Source organism: Podarcis filfolensis (genome assembly GCF_964270895.1).
Source record: "Podarcis filfolensis genome assembly, chromosome: 2".
NCBI lineage: Eukaryota > Metazoa > Chordata > Lepidosauria > Squamata > Lacertidae > Podarcis > Podarcis filfolensis.
Genome location: NC_139605.1, coordinates 32,869,869 through 32,893,665, shown reverse-complemented (window position 1 = coordinate 32,893,665; position 23,797 = coordinate 32,869,869). Strand labels below are relative to the sequence as shown.

General features: G+C 39.8%; 1 protein-coding gene and 1 long non-coding RNA gene across 17 annotated transcripts in view; one reads left to right on the top strand and one right to left on the bottom strand.

The window, feature by feature from the left end:
* The first annotated feature begins 74 nt into the window (after positions 1-74).
* Positions 75-23,793, top strand: LOC310757393. Of its 2 annotated transcripts, XR_014545146.1 has the most exons (4): positions 75-7,405; positions 8,102-8,186; positions 14,114-14,170; positions 22,894-23,793. It is a non-coding gene; the product is annotated as an uncharacterized lncRNA (long non-coding RNA). The 2 variants fall into 2 exon arrangements; XR_014545147.1 differs by lacking the exon at positions 22,894-23,793 and having other exon boundaries at positions 14,114-14,794.
* The window catches only part of LOC310756452 (contactin-4), a 536,818-nt gene continuing 523,519 nt past the window's right edge, over positions 10,499-23,797 (bottom strand). For all 15 annotated transcript variants that reach the window (XM_083600569.1, XM_083600561.1, XM_083600560.1 and 12 more), the window contains 5 exons: positions 19,582-19,697; positions 17,829-18,015; positions 16,277-16,389; positions 15,018-15,186; positions 10,499-13,035 (listed from right to left, as the gene is read on the bottom strand). In XM_083600569.1, coding sequence (XP_083456695.1) covers positions 12,935-13,035; positions 15,018-15,186; positions 16,277-16,389; positions 17,829-18,015; positions 19,582-19,697 — 686 coding nt within the window. In that variant the 3' untranslated portion in view covers positions 10,499-12,934. The remainder of the gene's footprint in view (positions 13,036-15,017; positions 15,187-16,276; positions 16,390-17,828; positions 18,016-19,581; positions 19,698-23,797) is intronic.

The following is a 23,797-nucleotide window of genomic DNA, read 5'->3' as shown; positions in this document are numbered from 1 at the left end:
GGGGCGCCTCCGTCTTTCGACGAGGCTCCTCTGCGTTTAGCTCCTCACCCCGCTGGCGACAGCGTGGCTTTCCTGAAAGGCTTCTTTATAGTTATTTATCGCTTCGCACAAAAGGTTTGCGCAAAAAATTAGCTTAGCAGGGTGTTGCTGCTGCTGCTGCCGTCATTATTGTTTTCCATTTATTTATTTATGACCCCACTTTTTCCTCCGACAGGGATGCAAGGCAGCTTGTGGATAAAATTAGGGTTGTGATACTTCAAAAAGTAAAAGACACCCGCAAAGCTGTTGAGCCTTTTTTTTTTTTGAAACTACCAAAATTGTTAAGCATTTTTTGGCAACAAACCCAAATTGTTGAGCTCCCCCCCCATTAGTAATTTTAAGCTTTTGGAGCTGCGTTTCTTTCGCCGCTTCGTGAAAATTCGCCCCTGACCATTTTTACACCCGAAAATAAGGGCATGTCAGGAATTTTCCTGACGTTTGGCAAGCCTAATAAAATAAGAACAGCTCTAAACATAGCGTGTGGGGGCAATCATTTAAAAACAATTGAATCTGTATATATAACATACAGACTAAGCAGCAGGACACCAGCCCCTCATAAAAGCCAGTTTCCAGAAGGACGCACTTTGCTTCGTAATTTTCTAGAAGGGCTGGAAAGTTGCTTTTTTTCTTGTTTTAAGAAAAGCTCAAAGAGTCTGGCATCCCCAAACGGACACCAAGTTGGCGACCCACGTCCTAAACAATCAGCCTCCACTTGCTTTAATCCGGGAATAACAGAAATGGAAAATTGGTGGGAACTAAGGAACAAACCAAAAAGCTAGAATTCAGCCATGGCAATGCATTGTTTGCATGTAAAAAATAAATGCAGCCTTGTTTCAACTAAATTTTACTTTAGAGTAGACCCACTGAAATGAATGAGCATGTTAGAGATACCTATGCTGAGTAACTGTTGAATACCACCCACAGTATAAAAACCTGATGCAACACAATGCAACTGAGGGGAAACAACTATAAAGTTAGAAAGGAGGAAGGTTTCACCCTATTAAAGGAAATCTTATGTAAAATGTATAGATCTGTACATTAACAAAAAACCCCATCAAAAATCATTATTTATACTCCCATTGTACATAGAAATGTAAAACAGTAAATGCAAAGGGGGTTATTTATTTAAATTTATAAAAGTTTCTATAGTGCCATGCCATAAAATATCAATGTTAAAAAATGAAAGACTTTAAATAATAAAAAATACAGATAATAATTATGGTGACTGACTTAATCAATATAAAAATTAAACAGCTGCAGAGGCCTGTTGCACTTGCAAAATGTGTTTCCAAATTCTATTTCCAGTTTTTTGCATGTTTTGCTATAACTGCAGGACATAATCCTGGTATTTATACAACCATTCCATTAAAAAAACTCAGCCAAATCTCAGACAAGTGCAATCATACAAAATGTATAGCATTATGTAAAATATTTTTACATTTTCCAAATGTTCTGTAAGTTGTATTAGACTTGATACTTCACACAATGCAAACCTTCAAACTGTGCTGTGTACAGTATTAGCAAGGGACATTCCATATGGCTTTATGAAATGCCTTGCCGAATGCTGTGGTGAAGCATGTCTGGTATGAAAACCTCACATACTAGTTGTGCATTGCTGGCATGATCTTTAACCATTTTTTCCTGGTTCATAAGGTTCTCCTATGTAGCAGGATGATGAGCCATTTTTACAATTGGAAGAGAGTTGAGGGTAATTTGTGATGCAGTATGAAGAGCTCTTGTGTACAGTACAGAGAAAAACCAAAAGTCTTGACAGGGTAATGTCAACCCCCTTAGAGCTGCCTGCAGGACCATTCTAGATTGTAACCTGTATTTTGTCATGTAAAGCTTGAAAGCTGAAGATAAAATTATTCCTAAAAATTAGGCCCTCAAGTCAAATCCCATCTTTAACAGCTTCACTGGAAGAGGAAAAAAAAAAAAGTAGACTGAAATGGGAGTGAAATGAAATTACATTTTCTACTTCAGGACCTAAATATAGCCATCCACTTCTGTGAATCTTTTCAGGTGCTGCTCATTTCTCCAGCCTCATAAATTCACACACAGCAGTCTTCTACATGCCTCAATCAGTATTTCTCATGAAAAATAAAATACCATAAATGAAAACTTCAATAGTTTATACAGTATACTTGTTTACATACTAGATTATAGAAATTAATAGATAACTATCCAGCACAACTACTTTAGTGTACACATTTGTCGATCTTTTTGAGGTATGTTCCTTAGTTTTCTATTAACAACAAACCCTCCTGTTTATTGTTACCATTCATGTGGTTGTGACTTGACTTTCTCTTTGTTTGATCAATGCCTTGTGTGTTTTCATCTGTGCTGATTGATCTGTGTAACAATGCTCTCTGCTGATACATTCTTTGATGCGATCATGGCGATTATGGTCTAGTTTTCTCCTGGTTTACCTTGCTCCTGACATAAATACAAAACAAACTTTTAAAAATAGACTAGCACAGAATTTTCAGTTTATTTTATTTTTTAAAAAAACTAAGCAGCTTTTAGTCTCATAAAGTTTTAAGTTGCTGTTTAAATGTATTTTTGTGATGAGCATTCTGTTTTCTTTCTTTCACCTCATTATTGTATGTCCACTTTCTATCATAGAGCAATACTGTCCCTGGCTGAAAAAATCCTTCAGAAATCCACTGTTACAGCTGAATTTTTTGGATGACTAGTCTGAGTTGCCATTAAATACAGCTCTCTAGCTCATCTCTTTCCTCGTTAATTCTTCATGTTGCTTACCAACTGTTCAAGTTGGCTTCCCCTCCCAGCAACTGTTGTTCATAATTCAATTTTCCTATAGTTTCAGTTATCAGCTAGCCCAGTGATGATATTCTCCTTGATTGATTTAGAGCATTTGCAGAGATAAAAATTTCATATCTATCACCAAAAAAGTGTAGTTTTGTGCATGCAGACTTGATGGAGATCTGAATGGAACAGAAAACTTGGCTCTCCAAAATGTGGACAGGTGTACACAGTTTTCCTCTTTTCCAGGTTGCTTGCTGTCTTTGGGCTTGGGGATGTGGAATATGAAAGGCCAAAGGTTAAAAAATGATAGCGCTAGCAATAACAAACCATGCAATCAAGCATATTGAATATTGATTCCAAGAGGGCAACTTTTGCACAGTGTGTTTTCATGCAAAAAGCAGTGACTGGCAATATTATGCTAGATGGCCTTATGGTTTGATTCAGGATAAAGCAGCTTCCTGTGTTCCATGGGTTTTCTTCAGAAAGCCAGGGTGGTCCAGAGGATTGTGTTACAAATTGGAATTCGAAACATGAAAGCTGAATTAGAATTTACTAACTGTTGTCACTTCTCTGGTCTGCACAGCAAGACCAGCCCCTTCACAGTGTCTGTTTGCATTGTTACCCATGAAGTTATTGTCTCTCAGTTGCATATCTAGGAAATGAAAGTGAATGATTTATGTAATGTGTCTGTTGTGATTATGAATGGTAATTTGAATATGCTTTGTCTGTGAAAGAACTATGAAAGATAAGTAATATCTTGAGTCAGTGTACAGTATAAAAATACCAGTTTCCCAAATATACACAATAAGAGTATTATTATAAAAATATTTTTGGAATCTGGTATGCCTCGTGGTCTTTTGAGCCTCTGGTGTGATGCAAACTCCTGTACTTTTTATCTTTGGTAGTATTTACTTTGCAAGCTTCTCCCATAGAGGTGACTCTTACTGTAAAGGACACATGAAGGACTTTTTACCGGGATGGGGAAAGAGCAATTAAAGAGTCATTTTTCCTTTCCAAAGAATCTTTGTCATGCTGAATTTGTCTTCCCAACTATACAGGGTAAATTGTTGTTTTGACCATGACCATCTGTCACATTTGGATGATCGTATCTTGGCTTACTAAACCAAAATATGAACAAGCTTTGCTTCTTTCTTTCAATGAGTGGGTTAACAAACTAGGAAATCTTCCATTAGCCATAGTTTCCAGTTCCATCTGTACTAGGAAACTGTGGTTTCTGAAACCATTCTTTGTAGTTGTATTAGTATCCTACCTTGTTCCAAAGCCATTCGCTATAGTGTCTTGGCTCAGATGAACCATTAAACTTTAATTACAGAACAATTGTAAGTCTGCCCTGTGACTTGGAGTAGCAGATGCATTGCCACATATAAAGCCCTTCCGGGGAGGGTCTTGCACCACCTATCACCATAGTCTGCACCTTTGGCAGGTGAAGCAGGAGCTTGTGTTGTGGTAGAATCACCAGTGGAGTCTGGTGGAATAAGACCTCTGTTGAATCAAAACCCCTATCAGCAGTTTAAAGCAAAAAAAGGAGAAAAAAAAGAAAAAGGCAGGCAGGGGAAAGAAACTCCAGGTGCTTATTATAAGCCCCATACATTTCAGGGGGGGAATTCATTAGCAAAGGCATGCTGATAAAAGCAACAGGAGAAATTGCTTTAAAAGTGCCCTTGATAAAGGAATTGTTCTGAAATGGATTGGACGCATATTAAGCAATATTTTGTCCCCCCTCCCCCCACAATTCCCCCTCTTTTGGTCTGATAGTAATAGTTCCTTGAGGTTTTTTTACTGTTTCCCTGGAAGGTTCATACATATCTCAGGTTATTAAGCCAGTTTATAATTGTCTGAACAAGCACATTACATCACATGACCTTACCATTAAACTGACTAACCTTTTGTTTAGTTGTCAGAATCATCATTATTGGGATACAGTCTGCCAGTTAGTAGCGGTGAGTAACTTCCCCTTCATTTCAATAATGCTCATGGTTTATATTGTACATAGAACACGTCTTCTGCTCCTGGAAGGGTTTTGGCAACAAAATAAAAACAGTACATCCAAATATTACATTTTCCATAAAAGTCAATTATCTGAGCCTTTCTACCTTTTGTTATCCTTTAGGATAGGCAAGAAAACAGGCCTTAGAGATTAGTGCTTAAATCTTTTTGGATTGTTTTTAATTAAAGTGAAAATCAGCTGTGGAAAATTAAACACAGCTGAGTCTTGACTAAGGGGAACAAGTGTTAGCAATGTAGCAACTAGAAGCAAAAACCAAAACCCAGACCCCGGAACTCTGAGGCTGTATTATAGTATTCTATGGAAGAACACTGGATTTGATTTGCAGTCTTTGTGTTCCGAATTCTGGAGAAAAATGGCCTGGATACAGGTAAGTAGTTATAAATAAAAGTGTTACATCTGAAGGGAAGGAGTGTGGTGCACACTTTCCCACAATATGCCACCAATATCTTTGCTATTTGGATGGCACCACACAGCTTATTTTTGTGTGCCTTGATAATACTGTTAAGGTTTAGTCAACCAAGCATTGCACTTGGTCAATACAGATGGTAATTGCATAGGAGAGTGTGTGGTGAATTATATCTCTGAGGATGTGGTGTAGCCTTAATATGTTTACCAGATTGCAACCCAAAATTTTGCATTATGGGTAAGATCCAACAGAGTGCAAGCGGACCTCATGCAACAGGGCTTTTCCTTTCTCTCTTCCCCACTGCACACCCTGAGAATGTGTTCCAGAGGGTTGAGTCACCCTCTGGAGCAGATGTTTAGGGCATGTGAGAGGTCTGGAGAGGGGAGAAACTAGAAGTCCCATTGCATAAGAAAAACTCCATTGCACAAGTGGGTAAACACCATTAGATACCACCCATTGTTTTTAAAACAACTGTTGAAATAAATTAGTCCGCTGCTATCTCTAACTCAGTTTTTGTTCTTTATGATTTGACAATCCTACTTTTTGTGATTTCTCATGTGGTAGTCTTGGATTCTTGCATCTCAAGAATTTAGTCACTCTACCCCCTTCTTTCCCAATGACTAAGGGATCATTCCTTTTACAACTATGGATCACTCCTATGTAATATTTGTGTGTCTCTTTTTGCCATTTTGCCCTGAAGTTCAGGTAGTGAAACATAGTTGTGATTTTCACTATCTGATGGACTTCATCTCCTTTATTTCATGAGCATTATTTGTCAGAGGGTAATATCCATATATTTCAAGGCCTTTTATAAAGTTTAAGCATCACTCACCTTATTGTACAGATGGAGACATTAGTCGGAGCAAACCCTATGCACTTATGTTATACAGTATTCAGTACAAACAAATTTATCACATTTGTTTCCTACCCTTAACCCAGGTTGCTCAGGGCTATGTGCATGTGATCTTTTTCTCATTCCTGCTTTTAATGTCATTCTTAATGAACCCCAATGCTTAGAACCATTTTGATAATTGTGAAATGTACATTATATTTCTGTGACGTTGAATCAAGGAGTGGGGACACCATTTGTTCCCAATTTATACTGTAAACTGTTGACTTTCAGTTACCTACCTATAGTAGTTTAGGACTGAATCCACCTAAGTCCTTGGGCATTTCTTCCACCCCCACTTTCCTCACTCCCCTTGTACTATCCCCAAATGTGCCCTGGAGAGTTGGGGGAACACCCATAACAGATATTTTTGGGGGAGGGGGAGAAGAGGGAAGGGGAGCTCCAGCTTTTGTGTGAGTGGAGTGCAATGACCTAGTTGGATACAATCTTCATCTTTCACCACCCGCCTAGAATAAGTTTTGTAAAAAGATTTGAGGAATAAGATGCTGCTGTTGCTATTTTACTGTTGTGTAGTGACATTTTGTATTCTGACACTGCTATGATCATCAGCATATGACTTGGCTGACCAGAACCCTTATTTCTTGCGAACTTCAGTGATGTATTAATCTAGCCCTTGTTGAAATAGATGGTAGGCATGGCCCAACATCGTTTCCCTTATGTCTCTCTGAAATATCCCATCCCTTTGTAGCTATGATTATGAAAACCAGGTTTGTAGCAAAGCATCAGCTTCTTAGAGTACAATTTGGGTACAAGTGAAAGATATCAGTGATAGTTCTACTTTGAACTCTTTTTATCTGAAGAATAAAAGAAATATCTTCCGGTTTGTTCTCTAGAACCACATGAGTTTCAGAGGGCCCTACATCAGTGAATAAAGTAAAGAAATCAAAAGCAATGCTTAGACCCTGGGAGTTAGTTTGAGGAGCTCTGCTTTACTGCCTTGGAACATTCTTCAATCGTTTATTAAATATGGATGCAGTTCAATGTTGAATCTGATCTCAAAATAAACGACAAAGGAATCCAATATTGCTTAAAATATTGCAATGGTTTCGTAACAAACCTAGCTAAGTTCTATCAAGGAAGTTTTAGAGGTTGCTACTGTTAAAGACATTACTGTCATATACTGCAGCGGTATCCTTTGACCCAAAGATGAGCAAAATGTCACAAAGCTTTGTTCTTCATAATAATGCATTCCTACAAGCAAATCACTGAAGCTGTTACAATGAAACTGGTGGGAGATGACGATCCAAGAAAAGTAAGTCGCCCCCCCCATGTGTAAATTACTTATGGAATGTACTGCCAGAAGGATATGGTGATGCTCACAAATTGTAGAGTTGTTGTTTTTTAAATTGATTATGGTTCCATGACGTAAGATTCCAAAGACCACAATTTAGCACAAAAATTGGCATGCTGAACCCCATCGAGTTTGATCCTAGTCTTACGTCTCCAGTTTCCATTAGAATTGCCCCCCAAAATAAAGCCTTGGTCAAACAGACCAAACATCCTCCTATTTTAGCATTGTACTTTACGTGGTGGTCAATCTTGATACCACAAGGAAATCCAAAATGACGCTTCATGGCAGTCTCTGCCCCTTGCATGTTTGCTTCTGAGCACCATACCGCTTCCGAAATCAGGATGCTCCATAAAGCTGTCGTGACTAAAATGTAAAAATTTGTCCCTTAATTTGCCATTAAAGCCACTGTGACCTTTCAAATCATTTGTCATGTCAAATATTCCATAAGAAGTAATATCAGTGAAGGTTCCCCTTGTTACAGCAGAGATGGCAAATCACAGAATGAAGAAGAGCCATAGCCCTGTTTCTGGTTTTCAGGAAACTTGAAATATATCCTTTCGTTATTTATTTGTTATTTATGAATGAAAACGTTTTTATATCACCCTTCATCTGCTTTGGATTCAAGGTAGCTTATTAATATATAAAATATACTATTAGCAGATGCCTGCTGCCAAGAAGATTGCATCATTGGCACCAGACACACAGGGATGTTTCACAAGAAAGGGAAATTCCACAAATCACAGTAAGTATAAGAAACCCACCCAGCACATGTATCACAAGGTACTGAAATTATTCCTTGCCAAGGGCTTTGAATCTATGCCATGAGTAGGCAAACTAAGGCCCGCAGACAGTCCAGGAATCAGCATATTTTTACATGAGTAGAATGTGTGTTTTTATTTAAACTGCATCTGGGTTATTTGTGGGGCATAGGAATTTGTTCAATTTCCCCCCCAAAATATAGTCCGCCCCCCCCCCCACAAGGTCTGAGTGACAGTGGACCGGCCCCCTGCTGGAAAAGTTTGCTGACCCCTGGTCTATGCTACTGCAGCAAAACCCAAGTAATCGATGGCCAGTTTTGCTGGTTTTTGAGAAAACTCCCGGATACTGCTTTTACACCCTTGACCATTCTGTATAATTTAAATTTTGTTTTCTTGTTTGAGCCATGCTATTGCTTGGACTCCACTTCCTATAATCCATAGCTTCCAGCATGATGTGAATGACTTTAACTTCTTCATTTTAGGATTTGTGCTGCTACTTGAACATCTGGCAGAAATAAAATTCTTTCCTATGCTGTTCTTTTAGTGATGGTGATGATGATAATTTATTATTTGTACTCCGCCCATCTGGCTGGGTTGCCCCAGCCTCTGGGTGGCTACCAACATAATGCTAGTGTTTCCGTAGTAACTGCAGGTGATGTGCAGCTATGTGCAGATCTACTATTCCAGAGCCACAGTTAAGATGCATTCAAGGTGGCACTAAAATAGAAGGTATGAGGGGATACAGTGTGATCCCTTCTTTACCTACCTACCTACCTACCTACCTACCATGAAGAGAGCCTCTATGTAAACCAGGCTCTCTGGTTTTTTAGAAGGAAAATTAACATAGGTAACCTTAGTCTCTATAACAGGACAGTCGTTTGAAGGGCAAGTTATATAGGTAACATTTTGATTGTGCTATAAATAATACAAGAATACAACAGAGCTTATAATATGAATGCATTTTCATTTGTTTTGATACCCTGTATGAGAATGCTAATCTATGTTGCAGTTGTATACCTATAATAGTGTGTGAGTTCGTATGTGCTCTTGTTGAGCTCTTGTGTTTCGATAAACATTTACGTTTGAAATCTTTTATCATGTAGTGAACAATTTAGTCTCCTGCTAGCCACGTCCCAGACCCAATGCCCTATTTTTGATGCAATGTACACACACAGAACTTCTCACACGGAAGGGCTACCTGTATCCCTTTGTGGTCACAGTTCACTGCTTCATTGAAATGAATGGGAAACCACTATGAACAGAAGGAGAAATGGTTTAGGGCTCAAGCTTCTGGTCTTGAGTCTCTACAACTCCTTTTCAGATACCTGTTACTGGGCAGTGGCTAGGCTTTATACCCTTTAATGCCCTTCTGGAGCAAATTCAAAAGGCTAGCTTCATTTTTGCACCTTAAATGTAGTTGCAAGGAAGGGAAAATGAAATAATAAATATGCAACTGATCCACTTGTAGCATAAGCCTCTGCTTGTCTACTCAATGGGTCTTGCTCCCAGATAAGTGTAGAATTGCAGCCTTGATGTGTCACCAGATAAATTGATCAGCCAACCCAATAAATGGTGCATCTTGGCTAGTGAGGTGCTGAAGTTTGAACTAGGCAGTATTCGAAGTCCAGCTGCCTGCAGTTTCAGCCTTTGCTTCTTGGCACCTTGCTGTGAACTTCTGTAGCTCTGTCTATCATTCCCAAACTTAGGCTCCTGGATATTGCTACAAGCACATGCACAGTTTCCAAGAATATCAGGATTAGGAAATATGGTTCCTGTGGTTTCCGGCATCCCCAGAAAGGGCACCAGGAACCTTTTCACAGTGAGGGGTCACTAGTATCCTTAAAGGCATCAGGAACCATGGGAAGTACATTTCCAAAGGTTCTTACAGTCTTGAGTGTCTAGGGTTTAATGGCACTCTGACTTGCGAGCCTTTGCTACTGCCATGCATAGTCAAGTTTGGAAATGAGGAATGCATGTGTGTCTTTTGGGGCTTTCATTGCAGGGTTTGAAGGCAGCAAACCTCTAGCTCTTCCTACAATCCCAATTACAACATTGGCATAGGCTCTTAATTAGAAATAAACATTTGTTTTAAAATTATTTTTAAATAATGTTTTTTTGTTTGTTTGTTTGTTTTAATGGTGCCCATTCCATGTTGAGTTTTTGAAATCTGTCCACCATTGATCCTGGGTGTTTTCACAACACAAATATTTGCGATTAAGAGTGTCATGGAGCACTCTTTTTCTTAACACAAAGAACCGCCACAAATGCAGGAAAAATACCTATAAACACAGGAATATTTACAAATAACAGAATATTTATTACCAATAACTATAAAAAAGATTACATCTGCTAGATCACTGATAAATATCATTTACACTGGGGAGAAAAACTACAAGGCTTTTTTTCTTTCATTTTCTTACTTTTGTGGGTTTTTTTGTTTTGTTTTTGTTTTTACATAGAAGTAACCATATCAAACTAAGAAAGGAACACAGCTTGAAATACTGACAATATTTCTCAGGTTAACACCCCTGACTTACACAAGTGGAATCCTGATTATGAGTTACTTAATAAATATATTTTGAAAGTAGTTTAAAAGTTAGCTTGTATTGTTCTGGAAGCAAAACAGACAAGTTACAGGCAAATTTAAACTATCAGGAAGAACAAATTATAAACCTCTGCAGTGCATTTTTTTTTTTAATTTGGGGAAAAGAATGAACAGAAAGCTTCATTGATGTCTTAATTATTATTGTTCCATCTGAGCATATGTACAAAATTTTACCCCAGTAACAAATAAATCTTTTGTATTAATATATTTTTTCTTTTTAAATTCTGGGCATGGTTCATATACCTTCCCAGACTCTGGTGAACACATGGAGTGGAGCATGGATGGAGCTCTGCATGTGCAAGCTTGTGCAGAAGTTCATATGTTCTTCATTGAGAACCAGTATGCACACCCAAGTCAGTGGAGATAGTGCTCAACCCAAGCTTTAATGGAAATGGATGACAGCTTCATGAGAAAATGTCATGATGGACTGCAATCACTGTCACATTTGAATAGGATTTTATCAACATGCTAGATATGTATAAAGAGCTTGTCAAGAAAATTAAAGCTAGGTCTTCAGAACACTCTTCAGGTGTTGGGTTCTGTTCACTTGTGCTAGCAAAAAGGCAAGAGGGTTTGATATCTTAAAATAAAGGAGCTATTTGGAAGTGCATAGAGACACCCAGACATACATATAATTTTTTTTTAATGGAAAAAAGCCTTTTTAGGGAAGTATTCACTAGAATTGTATTTATTAGATTTAGCTTATAACCTATACTCAAACAAAAACCGTATAAACAGAGATAATTTCAGAATTCAGTTTATGAAACCAAACTATAGAGAATTACAGTTAAACATGTACCTGTCAAAAGAAACATATGTTCCAACACAGAAATCAGCATAATTATGTTTCATTTAAAGTCTCACAGACGCACAGACTTCCTTATTAAAATGGTGCAAATCCAGAATTACATAAATTGCTCAAAGGGTGGAATTTCAAGATTTTCACCGCATTCAGCATCTTGTCCTTTGCTATAGCAACGTCTGGTCTACATTACTATAGGAGCGATCACGACTAAATGGAACAAATGTTCAATTTAATATTTATTAAATTTTTAGAGAAAACTCAAGTACATTCAAATGAAAATCTTTGCTATGCATCATTAAAATATTAGCTAGCTGATACTATGCAGTTGACTTACACAAACCTGAAAGCAAATGCATTGAAAGTTATTTTAGATTTGTCTTTTTTTGTAATTCGATCCAAGAATGAACACATTTCATGTCATTTAAACAAAAAACAAAACCACTCTAGCTGCTTTAAATAGCAGCATGATCCATCTTCCTCCTCTGCACATAGTGGGGGAAAGGATCCTGAAAAAGTATTCCAGTGAACCTTCCTCTTCCCTCTCCCAGTCCTCCAGGTGGCTGTACTGGCACCAGACATGTATATCCTGTCCATGTATAGTTATCTAGCAGCCCACTCCATCCCTTCCATGTGGAAGTCGTCTGTGCATCAGGGGCTAGGAATGGCCAATAGATAAGGCCCAGTGCCCACAAGCGCTGCAATAGCAGCAGCAAACCTGACTTGAGGCCATCAGGGAGAGGGGAGGGAAGACTTCATATAATGCCTGTTTGGGAACCTACCTGTGTACAGATAAGCCCAGGTACCTTGAAGAATGGATCGAGGTCAAAAGAGCTTTGCCAGTGCACTCCTCTTGTAAAACTATACAATCAATTTGAAACCAGTGTACTGAGAACTTTCGACCTGGCTATAAAACATTCCAAAACAATGTATTTTTGCAACAGTAAATGCCATCAATAGCATTTCATAGCAGAGGGGGAAAGAAATTAATATCTACATCATATGTTAACTTTAAAAAAGTCTATAAAACACTAAATATATAATAAAAAATATGCATATAAGGACATATGTAAACTGCTTTGGTAACATCGTATTACAGATGTTTTCAGTGCATTGCAGAGTTTCCAAAGAAACTTCAGACAAAGCTATATTTGCTTTGAGGAAGTACTGTATAATGCCATTCCTAGAGAAGCATAAAACATTTTTTTTTCCAGTAGTAAGATGTACTCGAACAACAATATTACTTAGTACTGGGTGTCTTCAAAACAACTAGCTAAATGTTGCTTAGTTATATTATAAACAGGAAGTCCTTTAGATATTTTTTGTCATAAACTTGATCTAGCTGTGAGGGAAATCATTATTGTACTGATGGCTGACAACGTACAAGCATTTGAAGTAGAAGCGCCCGACCCTCTCACATAGGCATCTAGGAAAAGAAGAAAAAAGAAATCACAAGGTTTGATATCTTGCAGCTTCACATACATGAACAAGTGACATGACTCGTCTCACTCTTATGGTGCTCCTGCATTCAGTAACATGAAATAATTACTTTGGCACCGATTCAAATGGAAAGCTTTTATATTGACAGAAATGCTAAGTAACAGGAAGGGAAATCAGGGATTGGGGCTCTAGTCCAGAGTTTCAGTGTGCATGCAAAAATTCTGCATAAAAGTATTCCCAATTCCACTGTAATGCAGTGGCAGCTCCACATGCACAGAAGAGTTTTGACTTCCGTTTCTTGCATTTATATCCCGCCTTCCCTCCAAAGAGCTCAAGGTGGTTTATATGGTTTCCCCTTATCTTTAGCCTCACAGCCACCTTGTGTGATACATTTGCTGAGAGACTATAACTAGTTCAAGGTAGAGATGCGAAGGCCTGGAAAAACCCCGGAAAAATCGGGGGGGGGGACACATTCTTTTTTCTGGGTTTTTTTCCAGGTCTTCGCATCTCTAGTCCAAGGTCACACTCAATGAGGTTCTTGGCCATGTAAGAATTTGTACCCAGGTCTCCATAATTCATTAGCTGGCATTTTAAGTTGTCACAAGAATTTTTGGTAACAATAATAAAAAAATATTGTTATGTGAATGGAAAAACCCTAGTGTACACGGGAGCCTCATATAAACCCATTGTGCTCTGTGTTGTGGGTAGTAGAGCTAATGACTAAAGCAAGCCTATTCTTTTGCTCCTGACTTAGTACTTGTTATGTGCCTGCAGGAAAACTACTGCAATGCCACAATTAACCTTTAACACAACTCCACTTTTGCAGGGACAATTTACTGTCATTTTAGGTGCACAGAGGGATAGATTCTAGTGCTTTGTTTGGTCACACAACTGAAAATGCCTATATAAAAAAAAAATCTCCCATTATGATTGAAAAAACATTAAGCAGAAAAGGAGGGCTTTTTCTTTTCTTTTGCAAGACTTTATTCAAAGTACAGTAGACAGTTACCAAACTGAGAAAGGCACCTTCTGTTCTACCTAAAGAAAATTTCATTCATTGCCAGGGCCAGCCCAAGACATTTTGGCACCTGAGGTGAACCACAAAATGCCATCCCTACTGGGTAAGTAAAGATCTACATCAGGAACAAGCGGGGCTGGGGAGCATCAGTTTAACTTTTCCAGACCATTAAAGTGGCAATCAAAGGCCATTGCAAGGCAAGGGGGTGTACTCTGAATCACTCTGGGTGCTCAGAGGATCCCAGAGGGCAGCTCGTGCCATTTCTTTCTTGGGGTGGGAGGAGACCAGGGCCTCCTATTTCCCAAAAGGCCGCTGTAGAGGCGGCGTGGGTGTTGCTCCTGAGGAGGTAGCAGATCCAGCCTCGCAAGTAATGTGTGTCAGTGGGCAATGCATTCCTTGGGGGCTGGATCTGCTGCCTGAGGCGGTTATCTCATCTTGCCTTATGGGTGGGCCAGCCCTGCTCTGGCTAATATGACCATGATATAGATACAGTGGTACCTCGGGTTACATACGCTTCAGGTTACATACGCTTCAGGTTACAGACTCTGCTAACCCAGAAATATTACCTCGGGTTAAGAACTTTGCTTCAGGATGAGAACAGAATTTGTGCTGTGGCGGCAGCAGGAGACCCCATTAGCTAAAATGGTGCTTCGGGTTAAGAACAATTTCAGGTTAAGAACGGACCTCTGGAATGAATTAAGTACTTAACCTGAGGTACCACTGTATATAATTTACAAAACTGAAGAATTCTAAATACCGTCATATGGGTGACAGAAGAATCATTAACAAAACTTTAGTATAGTAAGATACTTCTTTGGCACTATTTATTACATTTTAAAAGCACTCTGTAGTAAAGTTCTATGCACAGAGAAACAAATTCAGCCCTGGATCATTCATGGGTGGGGAGACTGAAGTACCCTCACATGGTGAAGAACAACAAGGGCACTTACTTGATATCTTTGGAATTCGGATCTGCTCGCTGCTACTGCCATCTCCTCCATCACTGAATGGCTTTATTTCTATGATGTAATCTTCATCAAAAGGCAGCGAAAGCTCCACAGATGTTTTGTTAGTTTCTATAACAGATGTGCTGCTTTGTCTATTCCATCTGTATAAAACCTAGACCGTATTTTTAGCCAAGGGGAGGAAAGAAAGGAAGGGAAAAAAGCAAGAGCCTTAGATTTTCTATAGAAGTTGCTTCTATTTCTAGGACTTATATTAATAGCTAATCAACTCTTATAGTCCCTAGAGAAAATATATGCCTTGGCTTTTGAAAAGTCATGTGGCTTTTTGTCATACTCTTGAGCATTAGGATGCATTACTTTCATTCTCTCGTTGGTTTTGTGAAGTCAGAGCTGTTCATGTAGCTCTGTTCTCCTTGAGATCAAAATACTTGGTAGAATTGCACCAAAAAACTCATGTCTTATGATGTTCAAATGCCAATACATCACCACCATGCTGAGAAGCTGCTGTTGCACCAGTGTCACAATGGCTGCAACAACTCAAGCTCCCCATGCAAGACCTTGTCTGTATCAGATGAGGGTGGAAAGGCAGCCAGGCAAGGAAGTGGACTGAAATATTAAGCAGAATTCCACCCAAGTCAACAGGATGAAAAACTCCCTTGCTACCTGCAGCACTGCAGACATTAGTAATATCTCATGAGCCTAGGCAGCACAGCATTAAGCTCATGCTTTGTGGTTCTTTCTACAATTGAGCGGTTATATAAATTTTATGAAATGAAATGGGGAAAAAATGCTCCAAACAGGCATAAGGTGCTGAGTAGGTGGAGGAAGCTAGGTAGCCTACATTGGTGCAAGTGCTAGTGGTGTATTTTGTCCTGGGATTAGGCCATTGCATTTTGAATCATTTAAAACCTGTGCCTCTCAGAGGCATTGTCTGTCAGTTCTTTATCAGTTTGGATGATGCTGTAATGCCATTGGACTTGCTGGTGAAAAATAGTCCTGGTTTATTAGAGTATCATCCTCATAATATGCACTGCATAGTGTGCATATTTACTGATATCACTGAAGTCTACAAAACATTATTAAAGTTGTTTAGATCATAGCCCACGTGAAGTTTATGTCAATTTCAGATCCCACTGAAAAATTTAAAATTTTCACAGTTCATTCAGAAGTTAGTTAGTTCAATACAGCGGTACTGCTTAATGTCTCATAACAATGGAAAACAAGGTTTGCTGCGCGTTACGTACTTTATATCCTTTCACCTCAGATTCATTATTCTGTGCTTTTACTTGATCCCAGTTCAGTATAATCTTAGAGTCTGATGAGTTCCAAATGATGTTTCCAGGGGGTTGACTTGGTGCTAAATTCAAAGTGAAGGAGAGTGAATGTTATTAAGCAGCAAAGTTTTCCTTCCTCTTTCAGTATAGTTTATGAGAGGCTCTTAGTCAACTCTTACATTTGCTTAGTTCAAGAACTCCTGGAAAACATGTATTCCAAGTCAGCAGCAGAGCTGACATGACCAAAGTATTATGGATGAAAAAGGGAATCAGATGGAAATTCAGTGCACTGGTGACAAGTAGAGGAAGTCCTTGCACTGAACAGAAAAATATTTTTCTTTCCTGCCCAGCAAAGACTGCAGTTTTCTGTGTTCCAGTTAATAAAATTATTATTTTTAAAAAAGATATTTATTGAAGTTTTACAAAAACATAAGTTTACAAAATAAAAAAGGTCATATAAAAAGAAAAGGATACAAAAAAGAGAACATAGAAAAATACATGAAAAAGAAAAAAGAAGAATAAAAATACAAAAGACAAATAGCTAAAAAAGAATTAAAAACAAATCCGTTTTTTGTAACTTTGAACTCATTAGCTTATTTCCTTGGCCTCCTCACACCTCCCCTTTTTGTATTCCCATTTAAATAATCAAATCAGCAAATCCTTACCCTCTTTCGTTTATCTTAACTCTGTATCTTAACATATTATAACTCTATATTTTCATCCATTATCAATTCATTTTTGCATATTCTTATTAACTTTGTTGCTAATGCCACTTATTTTCAATCCAACATCATTTTAACATTCATTAATTTTACAGTATTTCTGAAGATAGTCTTTAAATTTCTTCCAGTCTTCTTCCACCAACTCTTCTCCCAGGTCTCGGATTCTGCCAGTCATTTCCGCCAATTCCATATAATCCGTCACCTTCATCTGCCACTCTTCCAGGGTGGGTAACTCTTGTGTCTTCCAATACTTTGCAATAAGTATTCTTGCTGCTGTTGTTGCATACATAAAGAAAGTTCTATCCTTCTTTGGCACCAATTGACCGACTATGCCCAGGAGAAAGGCCTCTGGTTTCTTCAGGAAGGTATATTTAAATACCTTTTTCATTTCATTATAGATCATCTCCCAGAAAGCCTTAATCTTTGGGCACGTCCACCAAAGGTGAAAGAATGTACCTTCATTTTCTTTGCATTTCCAACATTTATTATCGGGCAAATGATAGATTTTTGCAAGCTTGACTGGTGTCACGTACCACCTGTATATCATTTTCATAATATTCTCTCTTAAGGCATTACATGCCGTAAATTTCATACCGGTGGTCCACAACTGTTCCCAGTCAGCAAACATAATGTTGTGACCAATATCTTGTGCCCATTTGATCATAGCAGATTTAACCGTTTCATCCTGCGCCAGTTAATAAAATTAGGGATGCTGGAATATTATGGGTACTCAAAAATGCAGCACAGAGTAGTACCATGTAGCAAAAAAAGGAAAGAAAAAGTGCTCCCCCCACACTCACGTGGCTTTTTAGTTGTCACGTTGACTATTGGACTGGAAGGTCCCATCCCTGCTGTGTTGTAAGCTTTGACAGCCATGTGGTACAAAACATTGCCTTTCAAGCTGGTGACTTTTGCAAAGGTCTGATTGGTAGCCGTTCTGATTCTTCCAGCCTGCTCTTCCTTATCCCCATGCCTCCAGTATCTAACCTGCACAAATGAAAAACATGCTTTCATATTTAAACTCCAAACCTGAACGGCCACTTTACAATCTGAAGTAGCTTAGAACAACCTGGCAAACCCTCACACATTCCCGCCACAGAGTAAGATGTGCTCTACAAAATCGGTGTCCATTCCATTCAATTCCATATTACATTTCTTTGTTTCCCATTTAAATAGTAGACAAATCTCTCATTGAGCCAATCCTGCTTTGGGCCAATCGGATGCCATAGCTCAATTATTTAAACTTCTGCCCAGATGGAGGGTTCTAATCTGCCACAGTCACTTGGCATCTTGTGCTTGATACTGGTCCAAAGCTGCATTGATTGAAGCTAGTGGTAAACTGAGGGCCTAGGATTTTTTTCTCTGAAATAGGGGTGCCACATTCCCGTGTTGTTGTTGTTTGTGTGTGAAATAGCATAAAGGCCTCGATATCATACAACCTTTACTACAGAAAAAAGAATCGACATGATTTCGTTCTTGGAAGAGTTTACAGTATCTTTGTCTGGATTTTTGCTTTAGCAGCTCTCCATAAATCCTGCCATTGCCTTTATTTCAAGAGGCTGCACTGTTTCAAGACAACCCTTCCATGCGTGAAACCAGCAGTCAGCACATCTGACCACTGCAGTAGTCTCATTGATGGGCATGTTTATAGCCCTTAATAATAATAATAATGATGATAATAGTTTATGACATTTGTATACTGCCCTATACCCCACAGGTTTTAACATTCCACTTAACTGCACTGATTGTAGAATGCTGAGTTCTTCACAGGTCCAAAGAAGAGGAGGGGTCCCCTAATAGGAGCCTTTCCCAATTTTTATTTCTAGTTCTTTAAATCTTGTGTTAAAGAAGAAATACAACTAAAATGCAATATGCACAATAAACTGGCATTTAGGCTTGCACTGTGGCTGTGTGTTGTGTATTTCTTAGTATAAAGGTAAAGGGACCCCTGACCATTAGGCCCAGTCGCGGACGACTCTGGGGTTGTGGCGCTCATCTCGCTTTCTTGGCCGAGGGAGCTGGTGTACAGCTTCTGGGTCATGTGGCCAGCATGACTAAGCCTCTTCTGGCAAACCAGAGCAGCACACAGAAACGCCGTTTACCTTCCCGCTGGAGCGGTACCTATTTATCTACTCACACTTCATGCTTTCAAACTGCTAGGTTGGCAGGAGCAGGGGCCGAGCAATGGGAGCTCACCCTGTCGCAGGGATTCGAATCGCCGACCTTCTGATCGGCAAGCCCTAGGCTCTGTTGTTTACCCACAGCGCCACCCGCGTCCCTATTTCTTACTATATGGTGGAGCAAATAGCTGATAGTTCATAGAATTTGCAGAAACTTAAGGCCTGCACGAGGGCTCCCACCTTGCATTGCAATGCACTAAGACTGACAATCACATGTTATTATTGCTCATTGATACCAAGTGGATTAGCATATGCATTGTTATGGGGGGGGGGGAGCGAGATTTTCAGTTTAAACCAAATTCTTTGTGCACATAAGACCATTTCGGACAAAACAAGGATTGTTTCAGGCTAGTGATGTCCCTTACAGTCTTACCTCGTAGCCCTGTATCCTTCCTTTGCTCTGGGTCTCTGGGAGCAAGGTCCAAAATACTTGTACTTCTGAAGCAGAAAGGCTTTTGGCAAAGACATGGGTTGGAGCTCTGGTGGGTTCTAAAAAGAAGAAACAGTGGTTAGATGTAGATTCACCTTTGTGGTCATAGCTATTCTTCATCCTACCTAACCAATGGATAAAGTCAGCTTTGACTCTGTGGATGCCTTAAGGCAAGTCACTATATCTCACCCTCAGATATAAATTAGACATTAGTATAGATGTTGGTCTGCCAACAAAACAACAAGTCCATGACTAGCATCAGAATTTCACTATTTTGCAGGAATGCATGTTTTTGATAGGTTGCAGAAATAATGTGGATTTGGTCTCTTGTGCAATAAGATAAAATAAAAATAAAATCCCTCAATTTTTTGTGGTGCTGGAAAAATGCAATGTAAAGTATGGGATAATTGTGTCACACAGCCTCCCCATAAACAAAGCAGAATGGATGGTCAACTAACAATGACATTGTACTGACTCTGTGCAAATTCTTTGCCAGCAAGTTGGGGTGAATGCTCAATAAACAGGACGTTGGAAGAATCCTCCATCTCCCCCACCCCCCAACCCTGCAGCAATACAAAGTGATACTCAGCATATGACATAATAATATCATCATGAAGAGATATTATTTCCTGTTCTCCAGAAGGAACAGCCAGTGAACCAGAGTGTGATGACTATGTCTCGTGCATCCCTAGATTTGTATGAAGGGAGGAGCTGAAGAAGAACAGCCCAGGAATAAGGTAGGACAGGGTAGCTTGCATGTGTCTGTACATATTGGGGTGAGGAACCTTTGTAGCCAAGCGGGCCAGAGCATTACCTCCTCACCCCTCCTGGGCTACGTTTGACAGCTGAGTAGGCTGCTCACCTGTCAATCACTGGACATCATGCAACCTTTTGGCCTGTGATGTTCTGCAGTGCTTTGAACGGGGCTTTTGAAAAGCTGACAGTTGTTCTCAGATCTTCACAAGCACCATTCAAAGTGCTGTGGAGAACAGAGCTTTGAGAAGTGCTATCTTGCCTTGCACTTTGGAAGGGGTTTTGCAGGCACCACTGATTGGTGGTGCCTGCAAGCATCCTTTTGGCTGAGCCCTGCCCTTAGCTGCCCCACCCCTGGCTGAAACGGCCTCTCGGGTCAAATGGGGAGGCATGACCAGCCTAATTAGGTCCCCCACCCCGGCATACCTGTTACGGAGACCAGATTCAGCTGTTAAAAGGATTGTGTATAATCAGTAGGTAAAGGGAGAGCCAGGATTGTGGTGGCAGAGCTCTATGTGCCCAGAGGCAGCCTGTGCCCAGTCTGCACAATCTATCCCACAATTGTGTGGGATAGATGCAACATCAGTGTGCGCACAGCTTGTATGCATGTAGCCTCTGCTCATGAAGAATTGTCTGCGTGTGGAAGTTATAAGAGGGCCAGCGACTGATGACTGTATCCCGCTATAAGCCTGTTAAGCTCCACATTTTCAAACCTGCCTGGCAGCAGCTCTCCAGCATCTTAAGCAAAGGCCTTTCCTAAGCATTATAACCCAAGGCCATTTAATTTGAGATAGCAGTGATTGGATTTGGGTCTTTGCATATATGAAACCTGTAAATGTCATGCTCTACAACTGAGCTTTGGCCCTTTCTTTTGTGTGGAATATCAATTCTGCAACAAATAACTCATGAAAAGATTTCTTTCCTAAATTTATTCAGTGTGCCATGTACTGATAACATATAAGATAAATCAGAGCAGTTTCCAATTGGAGGATACAGTGGTACCTCGGTTTACAAACTTAATCCGTTCCGAAACAGAAACCGTTCTTAAACCGAAGCACGCTTTCCCTAATGAGGCCTCCCACTGCTGGTGCCTTCCCACCATTCAGATTCCCTTCTTCTTCTTCTTCTTCTTCTTCTTCTTCTTCTTCTTCTTCTTCTTCTTCTTCTTCTTGTTTAGTCGTGTCCGACTCTTCGTGACCCCATGGACCACAGCACGCCAGGCACTCCTGTCTTCCATTGCCTCCCACAGTTTGGTCAAACTCATGCTGGTAGCTTCGAGAACACTGTCCAACCATCTCGTCCTCTGTCGTCCCCTTCTCCTTGTGCCCTCCATCTTTCCCAACATCAGGGTCTTTTCCAGGGAGTCTTCTCTTCTCATGAGATGGCCACAAAGTATTGGAGCCTCAGCTTCACGATCTGTCCTTCCAGTGAGCACTCAGGGCTGATTTCCTTAAGAATGGATAGGTTTGATCTTCTTGCAGTCCATGGGACTCTCAAGAGTCTCCTCCAGCACCATAATTCAAAAGCATCAATTCTTCGGCAATCAGCCTTCCTTATGGTTCAGCTCTCACTTCCATACATCACTACTGGGAAAACCATAGCTTTAACTATACGGACCTTTGTTGGCAAGGTGATGTCTCTGCTTTTTAAGATGCTGTCTAGGTTTGTCATTGCTTTTCTCCCAAGAAGCAGGCGTCTTTTAATTTCGTGCCTGCTGTCACCATCTGCAGTGATCATGGTGCCCAAGAAAGTAAAATCTCTCACTGCCTCCATTTCTTCCCCTTCCATTTGCCAGGAGGTGATGGGCCCAGTGGCCATGATCTTCGCTTTTTTGATGTTGAGCTTCAGACCATATTTTGCACTCTCTTCTTTCACCCTCATTAAAAGGGTCTTTAATTCCTCCTCACTTTCTGCCATCAAGGTTGTGTCATCTGCATATCTGAGGTTGTTGATATTTCTTCTGGCAATCTTAATTCCAGCTTGGGATTCATCCAGCCCAGCCTTTCGCATGATGAATTCTGCATATAAGTTAAATAAGCAAGAAGACAATATACAGCCTTGTTGTACTTCTTTCCCAATTTTGAACCAATCAGTTGTTCCATATCCAGTTCTAAATGTAGCTTCTTGTCCCACATAGAGATTTCTCAGGAGACAGATGAGGTGATCAGGCACTCCTATTTCTTTAAGAACTTGTCATAGTTTGCTGTGGTCGACACAGTCAAAGGCTTTTGCATAGTCAATGAAGCAGAAGTAGATTTCTTTCTGGAACTCTCTAGCTTTCTCCATAATCCAGCGCATTCCATTCTTAGACTGAGGTAAAGTTCGCAAACTGGGACACTACTTCCAGTTTTGCGGAGTTCGTAAACCAAATCATTCGTAAACAGGACTGTTCTTAAACCAAGGTCCCACTGTATTCCTTCCTGCTAAATATTAGTACATTCCTTCAGAGAAGACATACATGTAATGGAAACTATCAAAATCCTTGTTATGTATTGCAAACAGATAAGATGTGTTATTGCATCCCTAGTATAATCTCGGAGTAGAGTTAAACTCAAGATCAAAGCCCTGGTACTGGACATACCGCAATCCTGATAAGAGCCCCAACTACCCTGTGAGGAAGAAATGACACAGCAGACAAGAAGGGACAGTCCTCTCCACTCCCTACTAGGCCAGGATCTTCTCCCTCCTGGAGATTTTAGTGCCAAATGCTTGTAACAAAAGGCAGCAGGAGGACCACTGCTCTCAGGCTGAGAGCATCAACCTGTGAGCCTACCTGCTGCCACGAGAGCGGCAAGAAGCTGGAAGATCCAAGCTAGGCTCCAGAAGGCAAAGGCTCCCTATAAGGTCAGTAATTTCTGGCTGCATTAGGGACCTTTCCAGGAAGGCTGGGTTGATTGTGAGCAGCTTGTTGCTATGCAAGCTGGTCATTATAAAAACTTGATAGCATCAAGAATTGAGCCCGAGTTTTCTCATTTCCCTCTTTAATGTCATGCATTCCCCCTCTCGTTTTATGTCATGTATTTTTAAACCTCGTGGCAGGGTATATTGTGTTTATATATCCTTAAACCATTCTGTAATCCTTTCCAGCTGAAGAGCTGGGTATAAATTCTTGAACAGACAAATGAATGAATGCATAAAATTGCACAGTGCCATTAAACATCAAAATTAGAAATTAAGTTTGCAAAGACATAAACGGCAACTTAAATGAATGACCTAATTCTTCTTGATGCACAATATTACTGTTAATATGATTATTATTAATGTAGAGGAGAATATATTCTAAAGCTGGGTGCATGCTTATTTATTGTAAGCAGACCTGGACATCAGTAGAATGTGCCAATAATAAATAGATGCCTTCCGTAAATGGCCAACTTGTCACATGCAATAGATTACTAGGCTGGACTTT